The sequence below is a fragment of the Rattus norvegicus genome, chromosome 2, assembly GCF_021556685.1.
Source record: "Rattus norvegicus strain SHRSP/BbbUtx chromosome 2, alternate assembly SHRSP_T2T, whole genome shotgun sequence".
Taxonomy (NCBI): Eukaryota; Metazoa; Chordata; class Mammalia; order Rodentia; family Muridae; genus Rattus; species Rattus norvegicus.
The window spans coordinates 150,419,911-150,439,641 of NC_141535.1; the positions used below are offsets into that span (position 1 = coordinate 150,419,911).

The 19,731-nt window shown below is 34.3% G+C and overlaps 1 protein-coding gene across 3 annotated transcripts in view; it reads left to right on the forward strand.

Annotated features, from left to right (window-relative positions):
- The first annotated feature begins 8,365 nt into the window (after positions 1-8,365).
- Positions 8,366-19,731, forward strand: part of LOC148006698 (uncharacterized) — a 54,932-nt gene continuing 43,566 nt past the window's right edge. Inside the window, exons 1-5 of one of the 3 annotated variants that reach the window (XM_087640755.1) lie at positions 8,366-8,496; positions 10,356-10,529; positions 13,402-13,551; positions 14,901-14,942; positions 15,540-15,621. In XM_087640755.1, the coding sequence (XP_087496881.1) occupies positions 10,390-10,529; positions 13,402-13,551; positions 14,901-14,942; positions 15,540-15,621 (414 nt within the window). In that variant the 5' untranslated portion in view covers positions 8,366-8,496; positions 10,356-10,389. The remainder of the gene's footprint in view (positions 8,497-10,355; positions 10,530-13,401; positions 13,552-14,900; positions 14,943-15,539; positions 15,622-19,731) is intronic. The other 2 variants (XM_087640751.1, XM_087640765.1) reach the window with 2 other exon arrangements.

Sequence of the window (19,731 nt, forward strand, 5' to 3'; positions counted from 1 at the left end):
GTTAAGTGAAGAACATTTAGCAGTGACAGTCTTATTTGGGCAAGGATGATAATCATTCTATCACCTAGAGTTTCCTTACAGAGTCTGCTGCCCATCCTCTAGGTACTTGTCAACTATTATGGAACCAATGGCTTGCTCTGCACATCTAAGGTCATACACAATGGACTCTTTTTTCCTACAGCATTTGTAAACAAATAGGAAAATATTACACCTGAATGATGTCAGGGGGACACACATTAGTATTGAAGTAGTCAAAGTTCTCTTATGAAGATCAGATGATAGTAAACATAATGTGCCTAAATATTCCATAAAATATTCATATATCTTATAAACTCGACATGTAACAACATAAATAATTTACCCACAAAGTGACTATTTATTCTTAAAAAAAATCACAAACTTGCTGTAATGTAAATCAATGAAACCCCATCATCACAGTTAACTTCAAAATATTAAGTGTCTGGTAGAAATTCTAAGTAAATTTCTATTTTAATAAAAAAACAAACAAAAAAAAGAACAGAAAAAAAACAAAGTATAAAACCAAAAACAACAACAAAAATATCTTATAAATTGAAGAGATATCAGATAATGGAAATATTTCCCCATGCTCATGAATCAGTAAGATTTATAAAATGAAAAACCTAGATTTCCATATAATACCCTTTTGATTCTATCATTTAAAGCTGAATAAATTGTATAAAACTTTTGATTTTATTAGGACAAAAAATATTATAGAATTGATTTTTTTCCCACTTTCCTTGCAGTCTTCTAACATGAGCCCTTGAACTCACCCATAAAGCCTCTCCAACATGACTGCCAAAACTTTAACTGAACAACTTCTACAACAAGGAACATGTAAAAATTAATGGTACCTGAAACGTACACAAAGAAATGTAGGCTATTGCATTGTAACAAGTGTATGCAATTGTATCGAAAACAAGTGTATTTTTTCGATGTGGGAAAACGTGATGGAAACTTTTTTTAATCCAAACTGGTAGTGTCTATATTATTGGTTTGAGAGAGTTAATGCTTAGAGTTATTAATGAGCAGTATATAAAGGGCCTTGTAATTTTGTTGCCATATACTTTCCCCCCTTTTTTGATGAATGACTACAGGGTTTTTATCATTTTTGTTCTCTTCAATATATACCTTATCTTCAGACTGCTGTTTTCCTTTTGTAGAACAAGATTGTTGATGAGAAATGGCTTACTGGTTACTACGCTGTGTAATGTTTCTCCTTTTTGGCTGATATGAATGATACTTTGGCTGAGTAATAAAGTCTAGGAAGCATCTGTATTCTTTGATAACATGGAGGAGGTTGATCCAGGCCCAAATGTATTTTAGAATGTGAATATTGAAATGTCAGGTGTTGCTCTAATGAAGTCAGCTTTATAAGTGACTTGGTCATTTTCCTTCATAAAGTATTGTTTTTTTAATTCTCTCTTCAGTTATTCTTTGATTATTCTGTCTCTACTTGATGTTTTCTATGCTCCTATTATTTTAACATGTTTACCTTTCTGATTTTGGGGAAAATGTTCTCAGACAAACCATATGCAAATTGTTATTGAGGCAGGTTTATTCTCATGCTTATTGTAGTTTCCTGAAATTCTGAATGAGGGACCTGTCTCAGATGGTTCTGATGAGTTAATAAAGATTTTGATAACGAGTGTCTAGGCGGTGCAGACAGAGGCAGCAGTTTTAGAATGCTTGATAAAAGGACCAGGGAGGAAGGAGGCATGGAGATTCACCAGGACAAAAACAAAGGAGAGTGGTTCAGGACAGAGAAGCAGCTGACACGGAAAAGCCAGTGTAAAAGCCGGCCCTGGACGGCTGCCCAATGGGGTCCAGGGCAACAAAGAGGAATATAGACTTCAGCAAGTAATAACGTGGGAATATCAGAGGGGGACAGTTTAGGCACTTGTAGGTTAGGAAGTGGTCTCGCCATTGAGATGAAAAAGGCATATAAAAACAAAGACTGTTTGTATGTGTCTTTCACTTGAGTATATAAAGCATTGGGGAGGTAGGAGAAATGCACCTCAGCCCATCAGCATTTGGAATCACTTGAGTAGTATTTGCTGGTTGCAGAAACAGATGTTGTTCAATATGGAAGTAATAACTTACTCTTAAAAATAAATTGGAAATTCACGAATGTAAAATATGACCTGTGCCTTAAGACTAAGAGGTCAACATGATAGTTAAAACTTTGTAAGCGATTATTTTAATTTTAGTAGTTTGTCACTTTTCTATTCTTCCAGTGAAAATAGTTACTACCAATGCTGTCTGCTGTACCAGGAAACTGTAAGAGCTGTACCCAGCGACCTATGAAGAACGGACTGTGCAAACCTATAAGGAAATATTCTCCTGTTTGCTGATTATTTTCTGCTCTAAGGACACAGGGTTTGGGACTCTTGATCTGAGATTAAAAGAATTTATGTAAATTTGAGGAGTTTTGATGATTATTAACAGTGAGCAAAGCCTTGATGATGTAGGTTTGCTCAATAAAAGACAGGGTTACAGCTCTCTAGTTGGGAAAATTTAAGAGCATGAAAGGGGAGAAGAAAGAATGATTATAGAGAAGCTTAAGGAATGGTGAGAAAGGAGAAGAAAATAAAAAATGATGAGAATCTTCAATAAACAGAATCCCTGAAATAGTAGCTTGCATCTACTTCTGGCCCCAAGTGATTCCTGAATCAGCACTGTTACCATTCCCACTAAGGACCCTCCCTATGCTGACGAGGTTCCTCAGCACTGGGTCATAGACAGAATCAGAGAATTTTGTAGACATACGCATAATTCAACATAATATTTCAGACCAAAATTCACTTACAATTTTGTAAACCTATTGGTTGCTTTCATTACAAGCATGTATAAAAACTTCCAGGATTATAAAATATCATAATGATGAAGGTGGTGTTCAGGTCAAATCCATGTTGGATAATCCGAGTTCTATATCTGAGGTGCATTGTGTCTCCAGCAATAGGTAAAGTCTTTAACACTCTAGAAAACATCCGAGGGCAATGGCCTACATTGTTTTGAGAGTCTCATGAACAGTACCAAAGCAACAGAAAAAATAAAACTGAATGTTTATTTTTTTATGCCAAGTTTTGGTGCCATTGTAGACAGTCTATGAGCTTTTGTGGGGACATTTTTAGTCAAAGTGTCATAGCACACATGTGAGTGTGTTTGCGTGTGCATGTGTTTGTGTGTGTGTATGTGTGTCTATAATTATGTACACATATTTGTACTATTTTTTATTTCTGTAAATAATAGAGGAACATAATTTTTATGCTTCTTATCACTTCTCTTGCTGTTTCCCTCTCTAGGATCTCTACGCGATATGAAATGGTCCCTTTTATTTTTGACTTCTTCAGTTTTCCTTCCTGTAGGTTTGCATGTAAAATTTGAAGTTAACAATCATAGATGAGAGGGAATTTTCAGTATTTGCCTTTATCAGTTTGGTATACCAACTTAAAACAATTACGATATTTATAGGTCTATCAATTTACTTTCAAGTGTCATTTCCGGTTTTTAACGATTGAATGGGCTTGTACAGTATATGTATATATATATATATATATATATATATATATATATATATATATCACAATTTTGTTTATTTATTCATCAATTTAAAAACATTCACACTGTTTCCATATCTTAAATATTGTGAATAAACTGGCAATGAGCATACATTGTGTGCTGGCTCTGCACCCTGTCCTACACCCAGAGGAAGCCTGACTCACAGGTGCTGTGAAATGAACAGGATGACAGGAGAGGCCAAAACATGTAAGTCAACACCTGGAGCAACTGGATCCCCCAGGATCTAGAGACATAGGAACCTGGCCCAGCCAGTGGAACAGCTGAACATGGCCTGAACCTGGACACAGAGCACACCTGGCACGCTGGCTCTGCATCCACTATTACAACACCCAGAGGAAACCCAACTCCCAGAGGCTCTGAAATTCACAGGATCTCAGGATCCCAGGATCACAAAGGAAGCTTGACGCCAGGAGATTTCACACAACCAGTACCACTGGAGCTCTGATGAACTCAACATTACATTTGAGGTCACAACATTTTTCCCAATACACAGCATAACTATGACCACACAGAACTCAAAGAAACACAGATCTGTGCCCAGCCAGAGAAACGGGTTACTTTCAAGTTGCTCCACTGACTGGAGTAAACCCAGGGATCTGGATCCTCACCTAGTCTTGCAACACTGTGAGAATACTTGACTCCAAGGAGCTCTAACACACCCAGGATCTCAGGACCTCAGGATCACAGGTTGCAAGACTCACAGAATCACAGAAACAGCTGAACTCTGGGGAGTTCTGTCACAACCAGTATCATAGTAGAGACAGGCTCCAGTCACAGACAGCAATGGGCAGGTAGCACTAGAGATAACCAGGGGGAAAGAGGCAAGCACAAGATTGAAAACAACAGAAACCAAGGCTACTTGGAATCATCAGAACACAGTTCTCCCAATACAGAATGTCCTAAACATAACAAAGGCAATATCGAGCAAACCAGTAGGCACCTTCAAAATAAATGGACAGAAAGTTGAAACAATCACACTAAAACCAGGGACTAGACAAGGCTTCCCACTCTCTCCCTACTTATTCAAATATACTACTCGAAGTCTTAGCAGAGCAATCAGACAAAAATGTACCTTAGTGTTTGGTCTACCATCTGCAAAAGCACTTTGTTTTTTGTCCTAGGAAATAAAGCGATCATTTTACAATTAGTAATACTTTCTCCAATCCTGGCTCCAGTGTAAAGGCATGTTTATAATAACTAACTTGATTCTCACAGTAGTGTATTGAAATAAAGACATTTTTGTCTTGATTCCTCCAGATCATGTGAACTAACTTTTAACTCAAAAGTGGGTTCATGGAAAGTACTCATGGTAGCAATGTTCAATACCAATTCCTAAAACTTCAAAGTTGTCACGTGAGTAGAGGTATGCTCTGAACTGCCAGGACAATGTTTTATGCAAATTTTCAATATCCAAGAAATAAGAAAGTATTATATTCCTGACTATCTAATTGTTTTGCAGACGATGATGATGACCACAACATTTTGTTTTAAACTTGTCTGGCTTCAAGCTAAAATCTATGAACGCTCTGATTTTCAACAGTGTTATTATTTCCAATATATACATTATGTTCTTTAAAACTTCTCTCAATGTTTTAACATCGATTTTCATTAGGAAGGAATGAAGCTAAAAATATGCTCATTTATTTCTAATTTTCTTTATCATGAAACTAGTTCATGAAACTATCATGAAACTGGTACATTTTATAAAGTAACTTTATGTTATTTTTGAAATGTTTGGTGACCACCACTGACTGCTGTTTCTCCGTCACACTTTGATTTCTAGGGATCTTAAAGTATGTCTATGAAAATTTTGGTGTCATTGTACATAGTTCTTGAAAGATAAAACATGATTTGGTCAGAGTGATATTCATATAGGAAAAGTATACATGAAATTTTAAATCATATGAGTAGGGCACAGTAAAAAAAACCTACAAAAATAGTAATCACTCCATTATTACTGGAAAGTATGTTATTTGGAGAAAAATGTTCAGCAGCATATGGAAGCGTTCAGAGCAGAGAAAGAGAAAAAGACTGTGTATGAACGAGGCTGACTGGTGCAGAATGGGGAACATCTGAGTAGAAAATGGGAGACGCCTGTGGTAGGAAGAAAAACACACCCTCAATAAAGTAGAGGACATTCGAGAACATAGATTTGATTCTGTATTTCTTTTATTACTTGCACTACAATGTATTTCCTTACAGTTAGAATTACGTAGCAGACAATCTCCATGAAAAAAATTGTAGTTTGATAGACTTGTGCTATCTTCATTAGTTCTGTGTAACTACACACATCAGTTGAAATACAGTTTGCAAAAGGTATAATTTGACACTATCACTCAAATTCCTTTGTTTTAAAATCATAAACCTTCTAAGATTACATGATCGTTTTATGAGGATAATGTACATAACATATACTGTTTTAATTATGACATTTACACATTATCTCCCAGGTTGGTTCATTCTCCATGCTTTGAGTCTCTAGGATTTACTATAAAAATGTAACTATACACTCATAATTATCTATTCTTTATTGTAGATCTCAGTGTTGTCTGACTTTCAGCATTCTGAATTTATCTCACTTAAGCACATTTATCTTTAAAGTAATTGTGAGTTTTGTCTCTGTTAGATATTAAGGCCCACAGAGTTCATGGTATCTGAATACTGAATTTTTCTTGTTGACCTTTGATTGATTCAATGAACTAGGTAGTAAGAATTTTCGGGGTGAATATATATTACAAAATATTTTTCAAAGTATTCCTTCAAAATGCAGATATCTACCATCTACCCATCCATCTATCAATCTGTATATCTATCTCAGTGTTTCTATTTATGAAATATGAATATATATGTAAAATATATACATACACACACATAAACAAACAAACACACACACACACACACACACACACACACACACACATGCTTTAAAACCAAAGGGTAGAAGGAAAAGAAAATGAAATGCATGGGTCACATTGTCAAAACATGCCATCTCTTCTAATACACCATAACATTCTGTCAGCCTGACTGCTACAGAGTCCGCAGACTTCAGTAGTTTGTCAACTAACTGCTGTATGTAGTTCAATATTGTATGCTGGGAACGAGAAGAAAATTTTACATTGAATCAGAGTTCTCCATTCCATATTATCTCACCATAAAGGTAATTTCAATAACAAATGTGATACTCATAATTGACTTATATTATTTGGAAGTGGTCTGTCTTGATTTGTTCAGACTATGTGAAGTAATTCAAATCACCAGTGTCTTGGAAAACTATTTATGTTAGGAATGTTCTCTACCAATTCCTTAATGATAGAGAGTTATCATGTGAGGAGAAGGATGCATTTCCATAAACAGGAGAAAAGTTTCTGCAAACCTTTAAAAATATCTGACCAGTTTAAGAGTGAGAATTATTTTATGCCCAAACAAGTTGATAACGCACCATGATTGCAAAGATTTTTTATTTGTAACCTCAACCCACAGTAGAAGAATTCTGGTATTCTGCAAATTGTTTTCAACAAAATTTAACAGAATACTGATAAAATAGGTACAACACTCCATTCATTATTTGCTTTCAATTTTATTTAATGAGGAACTGCATTTTCCTAATATTTTAACCATATCTTTACATTATTCTTGAATAAATATAAGGACTGCCATTAAATGCTGTCTCCCTTTGATTCTAATTCTCAGGAAAGTTAAAGGCTTTTTAAGTAAAAGTAATGGTGTCTCTCCAAATTTCTTGAAAGGGGTAATATACGATTTAATCAAAATTTCCTTCTGTTAAGTAAATGTATATTTTAAATATTCAAACTGTGTTGCAGGACACAGTAGACAAACCATCAAACGAATAGTCTATATAATAATAGAGGGCAGGCTTTGATTATAGATGAGAGAGTGCAATATACAGAGCTCAGGGCAGAGAGAAAAACAACTTTATGTGACCAAGTCTGTCCATGAGAAAAGGGAGAAAATCATGAGAAAAATTAAAACTAGCGGGGCCAGAATAAAGTTCGCCTTCATAAGGAATAATACTCTAGAACGTTTAGAGAGTTTCCATCCTGTAGAACAAGACAGAAAGGTTTGGAATGCTATGGATATTTAGATGGGAGATTGAGTCTGAGATTTATAGAGTATCTCTCAGGTTGTTTCAATCACAATTCTTTGTCTCTAGGCTACACTCTATAAAATTTACTGCATATTAATAATTGTGTGTCCTCCTCTGTATCCTTCAAAGCTGTCTGGCTTCACAGAACTGTGTGAAGGTTTCAGACTCTCTGTCAGTAAAGCACATTCCAATTAAAATTCTTTGATATTTTGTGTCTATTCAGGTCTAAGGTTCACAGTGTTAATGTCGTCTCCATGCTACCTTTTTCATAAGGAGCCTTTTGTTGAAAAATAAGACTTGACAATCTTCTAGGATTCACATGCATTTCACAATATTCCTCTTATCATACACATGTCTATCTATGTATCCATCCATGTATCTGTATCCTCTCTCATCTATATCTATAAGGACTGCCATTAACTGCTGTCTATCTTTGACTCTAATTCTCTGGGACGTTAAAGGCTTTTAACTATAGATGTAGCTATGTCTACATATATATGTATACTTATAATTGTGAAAATGTTATTCATTACAAATACTGGTGGTTCCACTTGTGTATTCCATGTTTTAAAGCTAGAGGGAGAGAAATGGAATGCACATGTCACTCTGCCAGATGGCATGAGCCATAGAATATTGACATCACAATGGTTCTTCAGCCTGACAACTACAGAATCCTCAGACTACAGTTGCTTTCTAGCCACTGCAGTCACCGGTTTGGTGTTTAGAGGCAGAGAGGCGAAGGAAAATTCACATTGTTCGATGAATTCTTCATTGCAGGCTCATCTAAAAAGGTATGTATTTATATAATTTGATTCTCATGATAGACTTATGGTATCAGGAAGTGTTCTGTCTTGATTCTTCCAGATCATGTGAAATAACTCTCACCTAAAGTGGTTTCTTGAAAAGGTAATCATTGTAGCAATAGTCAACACCAAACTTCTACAGAAACAAAGTTATCACATGGAGAGGGGTATATTTGAGTTACAGAGGAGAATAATTTGGGTAAATTTTTAAAAACTGTACAAGTTAGAAATGAGGATTACTTTATTCTCAACCCATGTACATTACCCACCATGACTTCAGATAATGATCTTAAGAAACTGGTAAATCTAACCCAAAATCTAAGAATTCTCTGCTTTTCATGAAATTGTTATTTTTTCCATCACACCTTGTATTCATTGGAATCTAAATCTCAAATTTAACATTGACTCAGATTAGAAATGCACAGCTTTCATGACATGGTCATTTACTTTCAATTTTGTTCATCATGAAACTGAGGTAATACTATATTTAAACATATCTATCATTATTGCTTGATGTGTGTGATGGCAACCATAGGTGTTCTGTGTTTGAGGCTTTGATTCATGTTTGTCTTAAGTCCCTTAAAAATGGAAGCTAGGACATTTCTGCACAAATTCTTTGAAAGATGTAATATACATATATTATATTACATATTGTGGGATGAATTACTGTCACTTGAGTAACTTCGTATTTTAAATATCCAAACTGAATGAGCAGGGAAAGTAAAGGAAACACCAAAGCAGAAGCCACTGCATTATTAGAGCAGCAATATTGTTATGGTTAAGAGAGGAAAATGTTCAGAGGCATCCGGAATATTTCAGGATATAGAGAAAAGAAACAGGTTTGATATGATCAAGTCTAGGAAAAGAGAAGGAATACAATCAGAAGAGAAAGAAGGAGATAGGTTGGTCAGGAAAAAGGACTCACAGAGATGAGGGGGTTTCTCGCACGTATTAGGAGTTAGTATGATGAGGACGGGGACAGGATGTTGGAAAAGAACAGAAACGCAGATGGGGATTTTAAATTTATATAAAGTATGTTTAGCCCCTTCAGGAATAAAGAAGGTCAGAATGGGAACTGATATCCTATAAGAACAAGTCAATGGAGAGTCAGATGTCCCTTTTGCCACAAGGGAAATATGTACCTTTGTTAGACAAGACAATTTCACAATTTTTTGACGAATGCTTATTTTCTTTTTCATTTTTGTTATTGTTGTTGTTGTTCTTCTTCTTTTTGTTGTTTATTTTTATCTATCTGTTTGTTACCATCAGGAATCTTTCTTTACTGTATCTTGAGCTGGACCAAGCCTGGCACTTCTGAGTCCCTCCCAGAGACCTAACTAAATCATCTAGATAACCTGATTATTTCTTCACATCTACTATGATAGCTAACAAAGATTTAGTTATGGCATTTTCTCAGAGTACCATATCTGATATCTGTCATAACCTACATCTACATTAGTACTCAAAACAATTTCAAATTTTTGGTTATACATTAGCAGTGTAGTAACTTATTTGGATGTTATTACCACAACATTAGGATCCACATTAAAGTGTTGCAGCATTTACAGTTTGAGAACTATTTCTCTAGATCCTTCCATTTACAATTCTTCAAACTACCCCATGACTCTTCAGAAAAGATTCCCACTTCTGAAAAGATCCCAGTTCTTCAATATGTTCCCAATAGTTTTCTTCATACATGACATATTTTCTGTTACATTTTAAATCTGTCTATACCTCAACAGAATCATGCTTGGAAAATTGAGTCTGTATTTTAACACCATTTACCCTTTGAAATAGAGTATGAATACTGGTCTTATAACTTATCCACTGAATACTTTCTCTGCTAGGTGGAGTTCTGTATGAGGAGCATTTTTTTCCAACATGGAAATGATTGAGGAAGATGTGGGAGAAGAAAATCGAGCCGTAGTTTGCCAAGGGGCCGCGGTTCTCCGAAGAGGCTGGAAAAGAAATAAACGATATCTCACCCTCTTCACTGATGTTTTGGTTATATCCAGTAAACTGTAAGTAAAAGCATCATGCATTCCTTACTATAAGAGGCCACACATGGGAAAAGATTTAATGTACAAAACTATTTAAACTAGCCATTATTTTTGAGATTATAATTACTTCACTGCTCTCTTTCCTTTTCCTCTTCCATGTCCTTCCATAGATCCCTCCTTCTTCTCTTTTAAAATCATGGCTTTGTGTTTTTTATTACTTGTTCTTACACATTATTTCATATAGAAGCTAACTTAGGATACACATATATAATAGATATGTATATACACATATAAATGTATAGTTTCTAAGTATTTAAATATAGCATGCTCAGTCAGTATAATACTGTGTGTATTTGTGTTTTCAGGAAGGTATATTTGGCATTAGATAAGCAACTATGTGATTTTCCTAGGGGTGGGGTGCTCTCTTACTCTCAAATTTCCTTAGTGGCCTTTACTTCTTGAGTAGGGTTGATGCTTAGTTGACTAACCCTACGTAATTGCAATTTTTTTGACACATTACTTGGGCACATTTAAAAAATGAATTAAGGTATTACTCTGTTGTTTTAATCTGGCAAAAGATTAGCAACAAGCTACCAAGGAGACTGTTATGCTAGCATGTGTCCACAGTTCTAGCATTTTTAAAACTAACTTATGAGGATTACAAGACATTATGAGAGACTCGTGAAATATACAGGGACGCATTTCTCTAAATAAAATAATAAATCCATGATAAGCAGGAGCCTTCTTGCTTGGTGTTTACAAATACAGTATAGAAGCAAGACGGTTGGTCATAAGGGGCTACACATGTAAGTCTCCTGACCTCATAGCTTCCACATTAGCATGAAGAGACAGGAAGCAACTCCTATCCCTCCACTAAAATAGGAAACTGCTGGTACTAAGTCTTGCTTGGTTTTTCTGCAGACACTAGAGAAAAGTGAGGTGATTGAATGAAGCTGTGTACATGGTTATATTGCAATTTATGGCCATAGAGGGGTTTTCTGGGACCACATCATATATAATCTCCACTGGTCATGATCATAGCCTTCTATTATTCTAGAAGGTGTGATGTTGCTGCTGACATTATCACTTTAATATTTTAAGTGCTGTTCTCATAAGTACATAAAATTATCAGACATCAATGAAATAGTCTATAACATTTTGGGGGGGTAGGGGTTGTAATTTTCTGAGAATCAGTGAATTATTTTCCAGAAGATCCATTTCACAGATTGTGAGAAAATAAAAGATTCAGGTGAGAGTTCTTCTGTACATTATAAATACACCAACTGGGTACATTTTTCCTGCAACCCTGATCAGTCATGTAAGCTCCTTCAAAGAAAATAGTTAGTGACTTATTGAGGCAGGCTGAATATAAGAGAATTGACTGGCTGTCTATCAATCTGTCCATCTTTCTTGATTCTCTACACAGCTCCCTACATTCCACACTGGAAAATCTTCACACTTTATTTTAAAATATAGCTATCAACTTATCTGAAAAGTGAAAAAAAAAAACTGATCATTTGCCATATAAGTGGAGTTGCTGGAAGGAAGTCAACTTCATTTTGTGTTGTGAGAATAAAGGAAACAGCAATTTTTGGTTTCTTAAAGGCAGTTTATAGGGTCCCTTCTGTCGGGTTGCCATAGTAATTAAAACTATATTTAGATTCACATTCATATTATCTAAAGAAGGTTATCAAGCTTATAAGAAATGATTGTCATGATTTCCATTTTCAAAGAAGCTTATCTCTTAACAGACCATGGAATGAGAAGTTTTAGGTTCAAGGATTTCTTGGAAATTTTGATTTTTATATAGGAATATATATATATATATATATATATACATTTAGATGTTTTCAATGGTGAATGTAAATAATAGATATAACTGTCTCGTATTACTGAGACTTGTGTGTATGTATATCTTGAAGTTACATGTTACATGTTACATGATAGCGTGTATTTTGACTATAGCATGTAACATCAGAATACATGAGGAATCTTTTTTTGTAGTGCAATTAGTCTTCATATGTTTCCAATATTAAAGGATTATATACAGGAATCTTTGGAGCATGGCTTATTCTTGTGATATTCTGTCCCCAGAATTAGAGAGGGAGTCATTTATAATTCAGTTGTGTAGCCACATACTAGAACACGAGTATTCGAAGGTAAGTTTAATACCTGGGTTTACACAGCAAACACACCAGATTATATTATGTCCATCATTAAAACATTCCAAAAAAATCCTTGAATGTGGGTTGGAGATCTGTCAGGAGATAGAATGGAAAGGAAAATTGAGGAAAAAATCATTAAACACACTGTATTTTTATGGAGAATTCTCAAGAGCAAATTATCCATAAAAGGAATGAAAAAAGAAGAAAATTTATACCTCATAGATGATTGTTTGTTAAAAATACTTCTAAAAATGCCAGTATGTTTGATAGGAATACATTCTTCTGATTAATTGGAAAAATTATTGGTAGAAAGAATCGTGTTTTTGGTTACTTGTGCGATATATACTTTGTGGGTTTCCTAAAGGAGCAACTGGAAAGAGGTAAGTGATTCATTTAGTACAGGGAGATGCACAAGAGAAAATGGATTTTGTAAGTCAAACAATAATTTTGATTTTATTCTAGAAAACTTGTTACATGTAATTAATAAAAATAAAAGTCTTGAAATAATTTTCTTTGTGTATTATGAGAAAAAGCAAAGCAAAATGGTTGTTACTTAACTAAATCCAGGTAAGAAATATTGAAATAGGTCACTTTCTAAAAATGAAGCTCTGCCTGGATATAGAAATGGATGTGTCCTCCTTTGCTCTGGGGCTGGCAGAACTGGGTCTTACCACAATTCCAACTACCATGCAAATTAAACTAACGGAGATATTTGATTCTCTTTTTAGGAATAAGAAGAAGTTTAAAGTAAAGCATGTCATTCCATTGACTTACCTGTGGCTTGGTAATGAAGTGGACATATTCAGGACAGACAACAGCCCTGCTTCCAAGTCCATTTACCTGTATTGGCCTATGGGAAATGCTGTTGTCACCTTTTGGTAAGTACTAGATTTCGGACCGGTGATCACAAGAGGATTGTTTCAGAATTTCTGGGTTGAATTAATGGTGTGTAATTCACTTCCCAGTGAATGAGAACTCATTCTAAAATTCCCCAATTAAAAAACAACAATCAGGCTATGGCTATTGGTGACCATTGAAGAATGTGTATCTAGTAACTTCTTTCACCAAAGATTTTCATCATCACAAAATGTTTGCAAAACTAGAATCAATTTTATTCTGTGTGCATATAGGAGGCCAACTCAACATTCCCACTTCTATGATGACCCTAGATTTTCTATCCTCTTCACCATATACATTTCTACATGTAGGTACGTGATTTCTGTTCTGATTTCTGATGTTCATCAAGACTCCACAAGAGCTGTGGGGCAGGACAAAAGTGCATTGTCTTCTAAGAAAAATGTTGACAGGACAAGGTGTTACTATATCCTAGACATTCTTCTCCCCAGAATGATCTGATTTTATCTGTGTTTTAAAAGTGCACACATATATAGTTTAGTATATTATATTAAAATGTGACATATACTTTCTACACACACATTTTCTTAAAATTTGTATTAAGTTGAATGATGAAAAATTACTCATGCAATACACAAGTATTTAAATTTCCGTGTAGCAGATTATCACTGTTGTCTATAGTCAATTAAAAAGGACTAGTGGCATTAGACCATCAGAGTCAGGTATAATTTGCAGAGTTAAGGAAAATTTCAAATTTGCATTCTTAATTTTCATAAGAAGATGTGCTCATGGCATATTTATATTATCTTGAGTGCAGTTGTGGAAATCAAAGGGAGTGTGTAGCATATGCCTTCTGCTCTACACAAGCATACACTGAAATTCAAATTTCTTTTCTACATGAAAAGTTCATGCACACCCCAAATTTGAGCCCTTTTCATTCTTCTGCCCAAACTCTTAGTATCATCACACAGTTGACTCAGATAGCATAAACAAACGTTTTATGAGAATTCTAAGCTCTATGGGTTTGCTCTTTACATGGAAAAGCATTTGTCATAGACTCTGACAAAAGAGAAGATCACCTTTGGTTGTTATCTGAATATTTTCTACTCCTCTGGTAAAAATTCTAAAGATGGTGATTTAATGCTTAGTGTTTCTCCCTTATAGAATACGATAAGTATTATATTTAGGAATGGTAAAGTGTCAAATGACAGCAATTCCACTCCAAAAAGATGGGTCGTGAAGAAGTGGAGTCATTTGGAGACTACCAAATACATCTATACCATAATTAATTGCCACAAACAACATATTTTTATACATAATAACCTTAGAAATCTCACCACTTATCACAACTCTAATTTTTTCAACTTTACAGTTCCATGGAAGAGACCATTTGGTGGTACTTCTTTCTACAAAGGTATTTTACTTATGTTCGTATTTTAATTCCTTGGTGATATAGGAATGGCAGTATGTGTTTTTGTTTTGTTTAAAAAAAGTATATATATATATATATATATGTATATATTTCATAGTCTGTCTCGAAATCAGCTGTTAATTAGATGATGAATGGATAATGCTTCATATTCTCCTGTCCATTGCTTATTTTATTTAATTTTGGGCAAGTTCGTCATGTATTATTTATTCTTTGTATTAGAGTAAACACTACTCTCAAGTCTTAACTTTAAGTTTCCCTAAGTAGATGTCACTCTAGTATGCATATTCAAACCATCGGCTGCTTCCTCATTTGAGGTAAAGCAGATTTCTACTATTCTGTTTGTTTCAGATACATCATTTTCAGGACTGGCTATATTATTTAGGTCAATGTACTATTATTACCTGACCATGTTGTTTCTGAAACATTTTTGAGAATTCACCAGTCAAATAATGAACTTTGCTGAACTTATTTTCTTGTATTGAAAGTTAAGATGATTCTGAAAACACCATTAATAGGGATTAGCTTGAAATAAGCTACTAATTAATTTTGCTGTACTATATGTTTTATTGCATTTGACAGATCCATTCGTGATGCGAAGAAGCAGAACAAAACAGATCTATCCCTGCAGATATCCACTGAGGACATTGCATACTGTGACACTGTATGTGAATACATATGAAAACTAATATTCCAGGTTCATGATTAGGAGAGAGACAGTTTGTAAAGTAATGGACGATGGAGACATAAGAAGTGCATTGATGGGGAGAGTGGAAGTGACGAGGGAGGGACAGGTAGAGAATGTAGGCATTAGTGTGTGGATATTGTATCTGTATTCCATGCACACATAGGACTCTCATATGTGACATGTAGATAACAACATGAAACAAAACTGATTCATGTACTAGCCGTCTGAAAACAGGAAATAATTTTTGTTAAATCAGTGAAAATTGAATAAAGTAGTTTCAACAGCAAATCATTCCCATGAGGTATTATTACTACAATTAAACTGCCCCCTCCTGAGGCCTTATTGCTTATGTATAGCCTTTTGTGTTTTTTCCACTATTCCTTATATATTTTAAAATATTTATGACTAGTAACCCAGTCTTGTTATGTAAGATTATCATAAAGATTTAGAGTTCCTCTCCTTACCGAATCGCTCAGTGATATTTTAGCTCCTAATCTTCATCCTGTGCTACTTCTCTATGTCCCTGACTGTGCACCCTCACACCTGCACTTGAATATCAGCTACAAAAGTGTGGCCTTTTATTCTCATATTCATTTGAATATCTAGTCAGGAGGGCATCTTTACACATAACTTCTCTTCACAAATTACCCTGATAAATTTAACAGTGGTGTGTGTGTGTGTGTGTGTGTGTGTGTGTGTGTGTGTGTGTGGTGTTTACGTGTGTCTGTGTTCATCTTTGTGTACAGTGTTTAGGATAAAACTCACAACTTCACACATACTATTCAGTAGTTCTATCACTGAGTTAAACTTAAGTGTCTTTTAAATAATTGTCTATTTTCTTAATGCTTAAATTATTGCCTACTTTCCAGTATTGTTTTAGTGCAGATCAAATATTTCACTATTATGCAGCAGGTAGAGCATTGAAGACATTTCCTACTGTAAAGCAGAAAAGACTGTGGCTTAGTGATCACCATCTCTGTCTTTCATAAATGCTAATGGGTATAAAATGGACCTAAAGCCAGTGTTCTAACACGTCACTGTGGATACTACACTACACTTACCAAGGTGAAAACAATGAAGCTGGTTTAGATCACCAAGCAATTTCTTCTATTTACCAGGTCTACGTTATACAAAACAGTAATTAAATATAATATAAAATAAATTTCAATTCTGTGACATAAATCAGGGAACAAGCACTAACGTGGCTGACCATTTGTGTCCTCAGGACTGAGAAGAGCAGAACGACCCATAGGGAAATGTTCTCTTGCCTCTGCTGTTGACTTCAGCTGTGGCAAACCCTCAGCATAGGACATGAACAATATTCCTAATGTCTTTCAACACTCCTGTGACTTAGATACAATTCCTATGAAATGAACATTTTTACTAATTTTCTCCTATGACTCTATGCTTTAATATTTTATCCTACCATAATTACTGAAAACCTTTTGTGTAGTTCAGAATATTAGTAATATTTACTTTTAGCTTGCATTCCTGTTATGATATTTCCTTCTTGTCCTTCAAGAGACATTATCAAATCATCAAAACACTCTTCTACCTTTCTTCAATATCCTCCATTATTTTCTTTCTCCATGTTCTCTAGTGAGTATTTAGAAATACATAATACTTCATTTTTATATTATATGTATTATAAATATTAACATATATGCAAATTTCTTATTGGTTTTTTGATTTTCTGTTAATAGTTCAGCCTTTTCTTTTAATAGTTTGAAATTTTTTGAATTATCCATGTATTTCATTATACTTAAGATACACCTGTAAAGATCTTCTATGGATAAATTAGGAAAATGTTTTTACTATTTTCATGTTTGTATATTTCCTCCAAATTTTTCCTTTTATCTTACTCTTAATATTCAATGTACTTTCCCACACTGCTTATATTTTAAGGTATATCGATGTAGACGATTTTAAAATTATCTTTATTAGGTAATTTCATATAAGTATAGAAATGCCAAATCACCTGCACAGTATCATGATATCCTCCAATTTTTCCCCAATCGTGTTCTTATCTTCTCTTGAGTGCAATGATTATCAATGTATAAAATATTTTCTTTAGGGCTTAGTATTGTTTAGAAAAGAACTGCATTGTCCTCCTGAGTCAATGCATATGCCAAGACTGGGGGACAGTATTTTACTACATGCCTACATGACTTTAAGTAATGTGTTTTGAATTTCATACCTTGTTAATAATAGTATCACCAAATTCTTGAACATTTATTCTATTAATATGCAATTTCAATGTTTACAGTTATTATTTCTAACTGAATGTATAGTCAAATGTATTAAATTATCTATATTTTTATTTATTTTTGAACAATTAAAACATTTTATTCCTCAGAGAAGAAACATTTGAACTATTGTAATGATATAAGAATGATATAAGAATGCCTCATATTTTTGTGGTTCATCATGAGTCAAGAATTATTTAAACATGTATTATAAAACTTCCCATTGTATTTTCATATGCACGCTTTTAAAATGTTAATTTTAAAAATATTTTATTGAAAAGTTTCTTTGTCTTGAAGTCTGTTTTGTAAACAAAATCACCGTCAGGAAGAAATGTACACATCTTTTCAATCATTATTAAACATTGATATGTTTCTAATGGTCTGAAAACAAAATTTTTTACCATAATGTGAATTAAAGTCCTATACAAATAGTTACCCTATGGCATGTGTGGAATTCTTTATAATAAAACTTTTTATCTTATAATTACATGGATATTTCAGATATTCAACAGAAAAACAGAAGCTTTACTTTTCCTTAATGTGCTATGCTCACATTGTGTGTTTCTGTGTGTGGGTGTTTGTGTCTAACTGTATTTGCGTCTAACTGTGTGCATGTGTGTATATGTGTCTATGTTCCTGTGTGTATATGGTTTGAATGGATGCACATATTTCATTGAGCCATGTTGGTGTAAGAAGGAAACTTACATGTGTTTATTTCCTTCTATTATGTATGATTTCTGATCCCTGATCTACATTTTCATCCATAGATGATTAATTTTACATTATGAACAAAACCTTAAATTGGTTAATTTCATGTTACATTACAACTACAAGATCCGAGCTTTTTTTCATATTCAAAGATGCTTTTGCATAATTGTTACCCTCTGTTTAACTAGATGCAAAATGAGTTAGGGTAAGGTGTCCTTTTCATAAAATTCTACTAAGCTGACCTGTAACATTAGGGTCTTCGATGAGTCTTCAGAACCACACAAACAAACACATAAACAAACTAACACACACACACACAAACACACACACACACACACACAAGCACATGCACATGCAGAGGCTCACACACACATACACAAACTTTCCTCATTTTCAAAGTAAGAGTTTATGCCAAGCAGTTGATTAATAAAGAATAATAAAAAAATAACATATAAAATCTCTGGGAAAGAGATGGCTTGTGAAGTGATTTCCTTCGGTCTCTGTTCAAGGTTATGGTTATGGATAGGGAGAGAGACCTGTGCTGTGTTTCTTATTGAAGGGACTCTTTCCTAGAAACTTAAAATCCTTATCACAGATATCTGACAATATAGAAACTAACTTCATAAAAATATACTTATCTACTCACTGTCTGGTAATGTATAGATTTCCAGTACATCAGTGTTTTTTCTCAGACTACTACACTTTGATTTCATGCTATTTCCTTCTTGCTGTCATCCTAGGTTTTTGGAGCAGATTCTAAATATGAGAGGCAGTAGAGAGCTCATAGTACAAGACCCTTGGTTTTACATGGGTGTGTTAAGAAATGGAGTCTTGTTCGTAAAATATATATTTTGCATTTCTAGGTCTAACATCCTAAAAGATTTCAACAAGAGTGTACAGATATAGAGTATCTGTATACCATTTTACTATTTACAACCCTGATATGAGAAGAGTGCTCACTAATTTGAATTGTTATAAAAATAATTGTGCTGCTTCTCATCCTCATTTCCCTAGAGCTGTGCACATGCAGCTCATGGAAGTAGGGTCTAATGATGGAAGTCCAATTGGGAGGTAGCAAATGTCTCTTCTCTCCTTTTAAGAGCCCTCCATGACTACCTTATGCCATAATTAA